This window comes from Jaculus jaculus, chromosome 5 (genome assembly GCF_020740685.1).
Source record: "Jaculus jaculus isolate mJacJac1 chromosome 5, mJacJac1.mat.Y.cur, whole genome shotgun sequence".
Taxonomy (NCBI): domain Eukaryota; kingdom Metazoa; phylum Chordata; class Mammalia; order Rodentia; family Dipodidae; genus Jaculus; species Jaculus jaculus.
Genome location: NC_059106.1, coordinates 47,398,816 through 47,411,404, shown reverse-complemented (window position 1 = coordinate 47,411,404; position 12,589 = coordinate 47,398,816). Strand labels below are relative to the sequence as shown.

Below are 12,589 nucleotides of genomic sequence, written 5' to 3'. Positions count from 1 at the left end.
GTGAGAACAGAATCCATGTTCTTGTGTCAGGAGAGCCACCTTCATTCCAAGTCTCTTATCAGAAGGCTTTCTCCTCCCCACTCCCTAAGAAGATTTGAGCACACAGAGGCAGTAGGGAGATGCCCAGTGTCTTTCCTTTTCCTAGGCCAGCACGCATCTTCCCCAGGCCCTGCAACAAGAAGCCAGACTCCTGCCTTAACATCCGCTCCCCTCCCCATTCCAGAGTCTCCGTGTCCTGGGTTTTGCTGATGGGTCTCCATGGACCAGATATTCCGTGAGAGTGCATACCAGGTTGTGAGAACTTGAGGGAATCTATGACCCCTTCCGAACCTCAGTTTCCCCTCCTGTGAAATGGAGGGACTAGAACTTAAAAGCTTTTGTTTTCTCTGACACTGCCGACCTGTCTTCTTCATATACCAGGTGTTTCATTATGGAGCAGAGAAAGGAACCTGCGGGCCTGGGGCAAATGTACAATAAAGTACAGACCATGGGTCCAAGAGCCCCTCCGGTGGGCCTCATTTAATACTCTGGGTACCTCCGCAGCTCAGTGCTGTCTGGCAAGTCCAGTGTGGTCGTGGGTCTTCAGCTGGTTCTGGCCTGGCTGCCATGGGCTCAGCTCTCAGAAGTGTGGGGTGGGGGTGAGGCGAGGGGGAGGGACAGGGATGGCGTGCTCCCGCCTGGACAGAGCGCACAGTGGTGGCACGGGGTAGGATGACGTGTAGATGCTTTCCTTCAGTCCATCCCTGGGGGCCTGCCACTTCTGCTTCAGCTGCTCCAGGAGTCCATAGTTTGTAGGCGGAGCTGCAAGAGAAGCCAGGTCAGAGTGACTTCAAAGTGGAACAAAGAACAGGTGGTGGGGGCCCTGCAGGCACAGAGGCCAGAGATGGCACAAAAGAAGTCCTATCTATTACTGTTTTGTTTTGATTGATTTTGTAATTTTTATTATGAGGGAGATTGAGAGTTGGCACACCAGGGTCTCAGCCACTGCAATCAAACTCCAGATGAGTGCACCACCTTGTGCACATGTGTGACTTTGCATGCTTGCATCACCTTGTGTGTCTGGCTTACGTGGGACTTGGAGAGTCAGACATGGGTCCTTAGGCTTCACAGGCAAGTGTCTTAACTGCTAAGCCATCTCTCCGCCTTGTTTTGAATTTTTTGAAGCAGAATCTCCCTCTTGCCCAGGCTGACCCGGACTACATTCTATGGCCTAGCTGGCCTTAAATTCATGGAGATCCTTTTACCTTAGCCTTTCAAGTGCTGGGATCGGTGGTATGTGCCACCATGCCCAGCCTTGTTTGTTCATTTGTTTCTTGTTTTCTTTCTTATTTTTTTTTAAATCTTTATTTATTTATCTGAGAGACAAATTTATCAGAGAGAACGGGCATGCCCGAACTCCAGATGCACGCGGCACCTTGTGCATCTGGTTTATGGTTTGATCTGGGGGATGGAACCTAGGTACTTTGGTTTTGCAGGCAAGCGCCTTAACCGCTAAGCCATCCTCCCTGCCCTGTTTGTTTGCTTTTGAAACAGGGTCTCATGTAGCCCAGGCTGGTCATCAAACTCTGATGACCTTGAACTTCTGATCCTCTTGCTTCCTCTGCCTGAGTGCCGGGACTATAGCACGTGCCACCTCACTTAGTTTATGTGATGCTGGGCATAGAGCTCAAGGATTCATACATGCTAGGCAAGCACTTTACCCATGCCCAGCTCATCTAGCCCTCCTTTGGTTTTTGCGCAGCACACAACCCTGTATGAAAGTGTCTTACTCATCAGTCTTATCTTGCTTGTTCATGGTGTCTTAGCTGCCTCCCACTGGAGCACCAATGTCCTAAGAATTTGTCACCACTATGGTCCCTGGTACTATACCAAGGAATGCCCTCCGGAAGGATTCAGTCCCTTGCAGAGAGACTGCCTGGCAGGGAGTATGTGGCGACATTGCCACCTGTGCTCCAAGCAACCAGGGTGCCTGCGTGAGGGCGTCACGACAGGATTAACCTGGATGTCAAGGGGAGAAGGCAGGTGGTAGCCCTGGGCAGAAACCAGGGCTCACTTCCCTATGACCTCATTTTCCTTGCTGATCTGAGTTCTTGCGTGGATCCTTGTCATTCATGAGATCAGCCCGCAGCCCCATGCGCTTGTGGAGCTCTCACAGACCCACACAGGGACGCGCCCGAGTCATCAAAGTACCAAGAAGGGGGAAGTCTGACTTCTCTGGCAGCCACAGCAACTTCTGTCTGTTCCAGGTGCGCAGGGCGGGCAAGCCTGGGTTGTAATCATGCCGGTTGTAGTGGTCATCATATGTGCTGATCAGGTAGCGGTGTGAGGGCTCCTGGTGGTGCGTGATCAGATGTTTGTATGGGAGCCCCTGAAAGGACACATAGGGGCCGTGTTACCTGTCAGAGAAAAGCATCTAGGATAGAGGCAGCTGTGCTGCTGAAGCAAAGATTCTCCACGGCCTGGCAGCAAGCCCTAAGGGCCACCAAACTGGAGACATAGTCAATCATTTGTCCCACTTGGACAGTCTTGTTTTCAGTAACATATCCCAGCTAGCTTTGTTCTGTACAAAAGACCCCCGGGGCCTATACAAATCCATGCATCCCCAGAATGAGCTACAGTGGCAAATTCAAATTAAAGCCAGGGGCACTCGGCTGAATGGGTAGAGTCAGAGGCAGCCAGGGTGCACACTTGTGATCTGATGTGACACCCTTTGAGCGACGCCTCATGTTCCCATCAAGTACTGCGGGAAGAACCAGAGAAGGGGGCCATGGACTGCCTTCCTTCAGCAAGGGTTTTATGGCTACCGTGGTTGGAAACAAAGGAGCGATTTCTTTGGCATGGAGTTATTTACAGGGAGAAGAGAGCTGTGTTCTCCTCACTCTGGGATGCTTGCCTGAATTGGTACTTTTCTTAAGGAAAGCCTCTTGGCCTGACCCCTGAAAGGAATTATTTCCTAGGAAAATGGGCTTATTCAGGGGAGAGGATGTGGGTTTCTATGTCTGACATAGGCTGTAGACATGTTGCATCCCCGACTTCAGGTGGCAGTTACATAAATAAGTCATAACACAATGCCAGCGGGTGTGGGCTCCAACACGAAGCAGAGTTCCCATGATCAGCGCAGCCAGGGCCTGGCAGTTGAATTCCAATGTGGCCAGTGAGCCGGAGGTCTTCCCACCCACAGAAGGCTGCAGAGCTGCAGGACAGATCTCAATGGAGATTTTTAAAATTGCATTTTCTTTGGGTTCTGGGTGCAGCCCCGCTATTTTAATCAGAAATGATGGTGAAGAGCATGGAATCCATTGTCTCAGAAAGTTTTTCTCAGGGGCAGGGGCCATGCGATGGCATGCATGGCCACAAGAGGCAGCAGAGGGCCATCAGGGCCAGGAGCAAGGCCTCTGGGATTACTAGAACTGCTTCTCCTGGGAGTTATATCTGAGCAAGTTTAGGATTGAATACTTTGAGTAATTTCAGAGGCCTCCGGGCTGTCTGGAGCAGGGGGTGGGGTGGGGGGGGGGTGGAGGGGATCTCTAGCTGTTCAGTATCAGGCTCCAGAGGTATTTAGGGCAGGGCAATATGGGCCTGGTGTCTGGGTTAGATAAGGAGGTAGGTAATGGGAACTTTGTAATGGTTGATTTGAATATGAGCATAGTTTACTATCTCTAGAAATTGTCTCTCCAGGATAAGATTTGCCAGAAAAACAGCATTAGATATAGAAAATTAGGAGTCTGGAGAAATCAGTCAGTGGTTAAAGGTGTTTGCTTACAAAGTCTGTTGACCCGGATTTGATTTCCCAGAATCCAGATAAAGCCAGATGTACAAAGTGGTGCATGGATCTGGAGTTCATTTGCAATGAGAAAGGCCCTGGTGCACCCATTCTCTCTCTGTCTCTCCTTGCAAATACATAAACAACAACAATATTTTTTATTGTAAATACATAACTAATATGTAAGATATTTTATTTATTTGCAGGAAGAAAGAGAGAATGGGCACACTAGGGCCTTTTGTCCCTGCACACAAACTGTAGATGCATGCACCATTTTGTGCATCTGGCTTTATGTGGGTATTAGGGAATTGAACCTGGGCAGGCAGGTTTTGCAAGGAAATGGCTTTTAACCATTGAGCAACCTTCCTAGCCCAATAATTTTATTTTATTTTTGTTTTTGTGAGATAGGGTCTTGCTCTAGCTCAGCCTAAAAAATTATTTTTAAATATGATATAAAAATTTTAAAACATGGGCTAACACTTGAGTAGGAGAAAGACTCGGGGAGCCGGGCATGGTGTTGCACACCTTTAAACACAGCACTAGAGAGCCAGCGGTAGTAGGATCACTGTGAGTTTGAGGTCAGTCTGAGACTACACAGTAGATTCCAGGGCTAGAGCAAGCCCTACCTGGAAAAAAAAACAAAAAAACCCAAAAAAACAACAACCTCAGGGAAAGTGCCTTTGGACAGTTATAGCCGCTCTGTGGAAGATCAGTTTGGAAAGCAGGTGCAGCATTTACCTAAGGGAAGAAAGCAAGAGTGTGGGACGAGAGGGGTGTGGGGAGATGGGAGACGATGAGGAAGCTGTCCTGGGACCTGGAATCAAAGGGAGCAGCATTGTCAGTGGTGGAAGTGGCCACGTGGGGAGCTACGTCCTGGTGCAGGAGCAGAATCTTTGGGAAAGAATGTCTGATGTGTGTGTCATTTACTGTCTCTTTGCTGAGACAAAACACCAGACCAAGAGCAGCATACGGAAGTAAAGGGTTTATTTTGGCTTACAATCTCCAGGGGAAGTGTCATTTGGGTGGGGAGCGCCTGGCTGGACACAGAAAGAGAGTGAAATAGCTCTAGCAAGAGGCAGCTGGGCTGAGTCACTTAACAAGGCCCACCCCTGCCACACAGCGCACCCCCCAAGGATCCAACCCCAAACCGCCCACCAGCTGGGCACTGAGTATGAGCTTAATCTCAGACACGTCATGCCATGGGAGACACTGTTCATTCAAACTACCACAGTGTGTGTTGGGGTTAGAAGAACTTAAGTTTTTTGTTGTTGTTTTTTCAAGGTAGGGTTTCATTCTAGCCCAGGCTGACCTGGAATTCACTCTGTAGTCTCAGGGTGGCCTTGAACTCATGGTGATCCTCCTACCTCTGCCTCCCAAGTGCTAGGATTAGGCGTGCGCCACCATGTCTGGCTTTAATTTTTTTTTTTTAATTTTTAAATTTTTTTATTTTTATTTATTTGAGAGTGACAGACACAGAGAGAAAGACAGATAGAGGGAGAGAGAGAGAATGGGCGCGCCAGGGCTTCCAGCCTCTGCAAACGAACTCCAGGTGCGTGCACCCCTTGTGCATCTGGCTAACGTGGGACCTGGGGAACCGAGCCTCGAACCGGGGTCCTTAGGCTTCACAGGCAAGTGCTTAACCGCTAAGCCATCTCTCCAGCCCAATTTTTTTTTTTTTTAAAGCAGGCTCTCACTCTAGCCCAGATTGACCTGGAACTTACTCTGTATCCCAGACTTGCTTCAAACTCATTGTGATCATCTTACTTAAGCTGCCCAAGTGCTGGGGTTAAAGGCGTGTGCTACCACACTAAACTAGAATGTCTTAATTTTAACCAGACTGTGTGTTAAACCCTGAGTCTGGACTTGTAACTAGTCCAAAGTCCTGTCAAATGTTCTACATTTGATCTGAGACACAAGGCCTAGAAGTGGTGACACATGCTCTAATGTGTGCGAGCAGAGCTAAGGGCCTCACATGCATGGGTGATTAGCGGTTTAGAGCATCAGGTCGTGGCTTCTGAATGTGACTTGCGGGCTGGAGAGATGGCTTAGCGGTTAAGTGCTTGCCTGCGAAGCCTAAGGACCCCAGTTCGAGGCTCATTTCCCCAGGACCCATGTAAGCCAGATGCACAAGGGGGCGCACGCATCTGGAGTTCATTTGCAGTGGCTGGAGGCTCTGGCGCGCCCATTCGCTCTCTCTCTATCTGCCTCCTTCTCTCTCTATCTCTGTCACTCTCAAATAAGTAAATAAAAATGAACAAAAAAATTAATAAATGTGACTTGCTTCCATTCTAGCCTTTGTGTCTTCTTCTTCTTCTTCTTCTTCTTCTTCTTTTTTTTTTTTTGGTTTTTCGAGGTAGGGTCTCACTCTGGCTCAGGCTGACCTGGAATTCACTATGTAGTTTCAGGGTGGCCTCAAACTCACGGCGATCCTCCTGCCTCTGCCTCCCGAGTGCTGGGAGTGCTGGGATTAAAGGCGTGTGCCACCACGCCTGGCTGCCTTTGTGTCTTCTATGCATGCATTATAGCATCATAATGGTGAAGGTCACAAGCTTTGGTATGCTCCGGAGATGCCAGCAGAGTCTGGTAATGTGGTCCAAGGATGGCAGCAGAATCTGGGGATGTCAGTGTGGTTCAGGGATGCTGGCAGAGAGCCTGGCTCTATTTTTCATGCCACAGATTCCCAAAGGGAGAACATGAGCCGTCATCTCTGGTAGGTATCAATGTAAAACCTAGCTCTCGCCTGGAGGGAATAACAGGCAGTTTATTGTTGAGCCAAAAGCAAGAGATCATGGCCCATTGTGGTGATTTGAATGTAAAAGGTCCTCCAGTGCCTCAGGTGTTTGTAAGTGAGCCTCATACTTAATCCCCGACCCCCTTTCCCCCCGCCCCACCCAGTCTTTGGGTGGTGGAGCCTTGCTGGAGGAGGTGTGTCAGTAGGGCTGTAAAATTGTAAGCCAGAAATAAACGTTTTCCTTCCACAAGCTGCTTCTGGCCAGGTGTTTTGACCCAGCAACAAGAAGATAATTGCTATACCCAGGTAACATGGATTCTAGTTGCCCCAACTGACATGTTGCAATTTGGAAAAGTTTAGTGAACTATTAGATTTATAGACTGGAACACAATTCAAGGCATTTTGCAAACTCACCAGTGGGAACATCAGGTGGGCGGTTTACTGCAGAGCAGGGAAATCTCTTCTATAGGTCTCAGGCGATCCCCTCCTACCTCTGCCTCCCGAGTACTGGGTTTGAAGGCGTGCGCCACTATGCCCAGCTTGGAAGAATTTCTTGATCTATTGGCCTCTGGGTTATGGACCCAACACACTTCCACTGTGAGCCACTAGATACAACTTTTAACATAGGTGTGACTTTTTTTTAAAAAAATTATGTCTGGGAACTTTAGTTTACATGGGTGAGGGAGATAAGATCACTCAAGAGAACTGGGCATGGTAGCATACACCTTTAATCCCAGCATTCAGGAAGCAGAGGAAGGAGGATCACCATGAGTTTGAGGCCACTCTGAGACTATATAATGAATTCCAGGTCAGCCTGGACTAGAGTGAGACCCTACCTCTAAAAAACAAAAACAAAAAGATTATTCAAGACACACCTTGAGGGCTGGAGAGATGGCTTTAGCAGTTAAGGCAGTTGTCTGTAAACTCTAATGACCTGGGCTCACTTCCCTTCCCGGTACCCACATTTAAAAAAAAAGAAAAAGCCAGACGCACAAAGTGGCACATGTGTCTGGAGTTTGTGTGCAGTGGCTGGAGGCCCTGGCATGCCCATTCCCTCAGTCTGTCTCTCTCTGCTTGCAATTCAAAAACAAACAAACAAACAATAACGACAACAACAACAAAAAACCCAGACATCTTGACACAATTACAGAAGAGCCACCTACCTCCCTGCTGGTTCCCTCACCAACGAGCCATGCAGTTTGAAGACACTCACTGCTGCCGTACCCGGAGGTGTCCCCTCTTGCGTCCCCTCCCACTCTGAAACGCTCCCATTCAGATCTCCAGCCTTGCACCCCTTCTTGGTGTAGGGCTGGGTGGAGGGAGACAGGCTGTCTCCAAGGGCAGCAAACCGGCAGAAGTCACTCAGAATTCTCACTTAGGATTCTCAGAGTGTGGAGGGACAGAGCAGGACTGTGCCCCATGGATGAGCAGCGACAAGATTGATGTCCCCAGGGTGTCTGGTGGGTGGCATGCAGAGGGATTGATGTAAGGGATGCCCTCTGTGCTGTTTCTTCCTAGAGGGGCCACCATCTCGGAGACCCTGGCATACGCTTACCTGCTAGTATATGTCTCTTACCTCAATTCTCCTTTTCCAGTACCACCTGGAGATCTGGTCCAGCCTGTGGCCTGGGAAGGGGACATACTCCTTTCTGTAAATGCACTGGGGAGTCTCCTCAGTGGCTCTGGTGAACTGGAAAAGATCAGATAGTCACAGAACCTCTGACTCACTGCTTCTCACACTCCTTCCTGCGTCCCTTCTCCTCCTGAGCCTTCGGAAGGATGGCAGAGAAAAGAAAGATACGCTGGGGGCTGGAGAGTTAGCTCCGCTGTTAAGGCGTTTGCCTGGCAAGCCTAAGGTCCCAAGTTCAAGTTCCCACTACGCACGTAAAGCCAGATACACAAGGTGGTGCATGTGCCTGGAGTTTGTTTGTAGTGGCTGGAGGCCCTGGAGTGCTCATTCTCTATCTGTCTCTTTCTCTCTCACTCTCAAATAAATAAAATTTTTTTTAAAAAAAAGAAAAAATACACTGGAATCTGAGACATCACACAAAACAGGAAGGTGAACTAAGAGCCTGCAAGCCATCCGTGCCCGTGGAAAGCTGCGACGGGCCCATCTGCTTGCTTTCTTATGTCACACTTTCTAATTGAGGTTCTTAGAACTGAATATGGTAAGCTATCAAATATAAACAACTTTCATGTTTTTGTTTAGACAGCCTCATTCCATAGCCAAGGATAGTTTCAAACTCATGATCTTCCCAAATAAGCACTTCTTGAGTGCTGGGGTCACAGGTGTTCACCACCATGCTCAGGAATTTGCCCTTTTACTTATTTTATTTTACTTTATGTTTTTAAGGTACTCAAGCCCAGATTGACCTGAAACTCACTCTGTAGCCCAGTCTGGACTCCCCTATTACTTTCTTTCTTTCTTTTTCTTTTTTTTTCTTTTGGCATTGGGACAATTTAATTTTCACATACAAAGCTTAATGGCCTGGGTTTGATTCCCCAGTACCCACGTAAAGCCAGATGAACAGTGGTGCATGCATCTGGAGTTCATTTGCAGCAGCTGGAGGCCCTGGCGTGCCCATTCTCATTCATTCTCTCTCCTCTCTCTCATAAATGAAAATTTTAAAAAAAATAGAAAAGGAACAGAGCCTTAAATTTAACACTAGATTCTTAGATCCAATAGTAGAAGTAGAAAAACCAAAAGAAAAACAAAATAGACTTCATCAAAATGTGGAACTTGGGCTGGAGAGATGGCTTAGCGGTTAAGCGCTTGCCTGTGAAGCCTAAGGACCCCAGTTCGAGGCTCGATTCCCCAGGTCCCACGTTAGCCAGATGCACAAGGGGGCGCACACGTCTGGAGTTCGTTTGCAGAGGCTGGAAGCCCTGGCGCGCCCATTCTCTCTCTCTCCCTCTATCTGTCTTTCTCTCTGTGTCTATCGCTCAAAGAAAAAAGAAAAAAAGAGAAGTGGAACTTCTCTCCATGGAAGCCCGCTCTCCAGAGGCTGAGAGATGGGACCGAGGACAGTGATTGCACTCTCGTCTGTCACGCATGCAGCCTGGGGTTCAGCTGCCGACATCATCAAGGACATCCTTGTTGACTACCGCAGAGATGTCAAGAAGAGGATCTTCCATCCCAAACAGGACGCTCTCGCCCAGTGGTGCCAGCTCCATCTTTGCGCTCCCCATCTACCGCGTGCCCCGCCCCGCCCCTCCCCTATTACTTTCTTGTTGCCCTTTCATTCCCACTAAACCCTTCTTCCTAACTAATCCCCTTTCTACTTTCATGTCTTAAAAAAAAAATTTTTTTTTTTCAAAATAGGTTCTTGCTCTAACCCAGGCTGACCTAGAATTCACTATGTAGTCTCAGGTTGGCCTTGAACTCACAGCGATCCTCCTACCTACCTGGGCCTCCTGAGTGCTGGGATTAAAAACATGTGCCACCATACCTGACCCACATATTTTTATTTATTTATTTGAGAGAGAGTGAGTTTGGGTGTGCCAGAGCCTCTTGCTAGTGTAAATGAATTCAGACACATGTGCCTCTTTGTGCATCTGGCTTTATGTAGGTACTGGGAAATTGAACCCTTAACCACTGAGCCATCTCCCCAGCCCTCTCATGTCTTATGTGTGTGCCCTACTGAGTTCACTCATATGGCAGTACATTTCAGAATTTCCTTCCTGGTAAAGGCTGAATAATGTACCATCTTTTGTTTACCTGTTCATGCATCAATGGACACCTGGGAAAGAAGGAGAGAAGGAAAGGGAAAGGAAAGGAAGGAAGGAAAGAAGGGAAAGGAAGGAGAGCAATGAAGTAAGAAAGGAAAGAAGGAAGAAAGGAAGGAAGAAAGAAAAGTGGTGACTGCTAATTGTCTCTGTGAAAATGATTTCTGATTGTCAGATATCTCCATTAACCTTCACTACAACCTTCCCCATTCTCCCCACATCAAAGCTGCCAGTTGTAGATTATCACCTTTCCCTTGCTCATTTCTCCCAAAGACCCGAGGAGGTCTAGGCGAGGATTTGCTTTGCTGGCCACCAAGCACGCTGCTCAATTTCAAGTAGTCCATTCAGGCAAAGTAACACCAAGAACTTACTTTTTCATTTAGAAAGTGAACAGTGAAAGGTGCAGACAGGACATGACTGTCGGACAGTGTGGGGCAGCAGCAATACATGCACACATGCCATGGCAGCGGTGGCACGCGTGCTTCAGCGCATGCCACATGCTAGGACGAGGGGCCAGGCCGGGAGAATAGAGATTCTTATTTTCTTTTCTTTCTTTTTTTGTGTTTTTGGTTTTTCAAGGTAGAGTTTCACTCTAGCCCAGGCTAACCTGGAAATCACTATATAGTCTCAGGGTGGCCTCAAACTCATGGCGATCCTCCTGCCTCTGCCTCCCGCGTGCTGGGATTAAAGGCGTGCGCCACCACGCCTGGCTTGATATTCTTTAAGTTCAAGTGCAGAGGGATTGGGAATAGGAAATGTCCAGATGGCTAGAAACCTTCCAGTGGCAATGGCACTGAGAGACACAGTGACGTTGCCCCCTGCCATGGCGTTTTCAAGATATGACAGAGACCTTGATGACTGCCTGGCTGCATCTTCTCCAGGTGGAATACAGACCCAGTGCTGTGTTCATAAGGCTGTGAAAGTAGCAAGGGCCTCACCCCTGCCCCCCTTCTCCCAACCCCTTGGCTGCTGTCAGCTCCCCCTTACCTTCCTTCTTTCCTCTACCCAGTTTCCAGTGAGCACACTGGTTGAGTATTTCTTCTCAATGGCCCAGCCTGGAGTGGAGAATGGCTGGGGACTCCCCGCCGTCACAAACATAGCGAAGATCTACCCAGTGTCCACTTGACTTGGCAGATTCGGGAGGAGGAGGAAGGACTGTGGGGTTTCTAGCGTTTAGCTGCCTGCCTTTGACTCCTCGTGGGTCCTGTCAGCGCGGGGAGTGGATCACACTCAGCTATGTGCAGGAAATACAAAAGGCTCGAGAGGTCACTGGCCCCCCGCTGTGGATAGTGGTATGATCTCAGATTCTCTACTATTGACTGTCTCCATGGTGACAGACTCTGGGGACAAATATTCTCCCTAAGGAAACGGCTGATTCTGCAAGAGTACAATTGACCCCGTAAAAGCCAAACCAAGACGCATGACCACACAAGCAGTGGGACCTGGCGCTCTGTCGGGCATCACTCTGGGATGGTCTGTGTTGACTGTTAACTTGACAGGATAGAATCTCCAGTGAGGAATACACAGCTTAGGTTAGCCTCTGTGTTTGTCCCAGAGGGTGGTGGTTTGATTCAGGTGTCCCCCATAAACTTACGTGTTTTGGATACTAGGTTCCCCAACTGATGGCAATTGGAAATTAAAGCCTCCTGGAGGCAGTGTATTGTTGGGGGCGGGCTTATGGAGGTTATAGCCAGTTTCCCCATGCCAGTGTTTGGCACACTCTCCTGTTCCTGTTGTCCACTTTATGTGGGTCAGGAGGTGATGTCCACCCTCTGCTCGTGCCATTGTTTCCCCTGCCATCGTGGTCTTCCCTCTTGAGTGTGTAAGCCAAAATAAATCTCTTTTTCTCACAAGCTGCTCTTGGTTGGGTGATTTCTACCAGCAATGCGAACCTGACTGCAATACAGAGGGATTATCATTTATTTAGTTATTTATAGAGAATTGGTGTGCCAGAGCTTTAGTCACTGCAATTGAACTCCAGATACTTGCACCACCTAGTGTGCCTGTGCGGCCTTGTGCTTGCCTCATCTTTGTGTGTCTGGCTTATGTGGGATCTAGAGAGAGATTGAACATGGGTCCTTAGTCTTTGCAGGCAAGCACAAGAAGGATTATCTTGATTATATTAACTAAGGTGGGAATTGTAGATGGACTGGGGTCCTGGACTGTATAAAAAGGAGAAAGCTCTTCTGGGGCCGGTGTCCAGAGGCACTCAGGATGGTCCAGCATTTGAGATACTGTAGGCATTCCCACAATATAGCCTCTCACACAACTAGGCTGTCCCAAATCCCTGGTAATAGAATTGTTTACCCGAACCCCAAGAAGGTCAGGAAAGCACCAGAGTCAGCATGTGGCATGTGCCCAGGCCAACT

At 48.5% G+C, this 12,589-nt stretch overlaps 1 protein-coding gene across 2 annotated transcripts; it reads right to left on the bottom strand.

Annotated features, from left to right (window-relative positions):
• Positions 1-619: 619 nt before the first annotated feature.
• Cfap107 (cilia and flagella associated protein 107) lies at positions 620-11,318 on the bottom strand. Of its 2 annotated transcripts, XM_004657629.2 has the most exons (4): positions 11,208-11,318; positions 8,071-8,184; positions 2,191-2,368; positions 620-801 (listed from the first exon to the last, which is right to left on the bottom strand). In XM_004657629.2, exons 1-4 carry the CDS (start codon positions 11,316-11,318, stop codon positions 620-622), a joined length of 585 nt encoding a protein of 194 aa, XP_004657686.1. The 2 variants fall into 2 exon arrangements, with proteins under 2 accessions (XP_004657686.1, XP_045004701.1); XM_045148766.1 differs by lacking the exon at positions 8,071-8,184.
• Between the last annotated feature and the right edge of the window lie 1,271 nt (positions 11,319-12,589).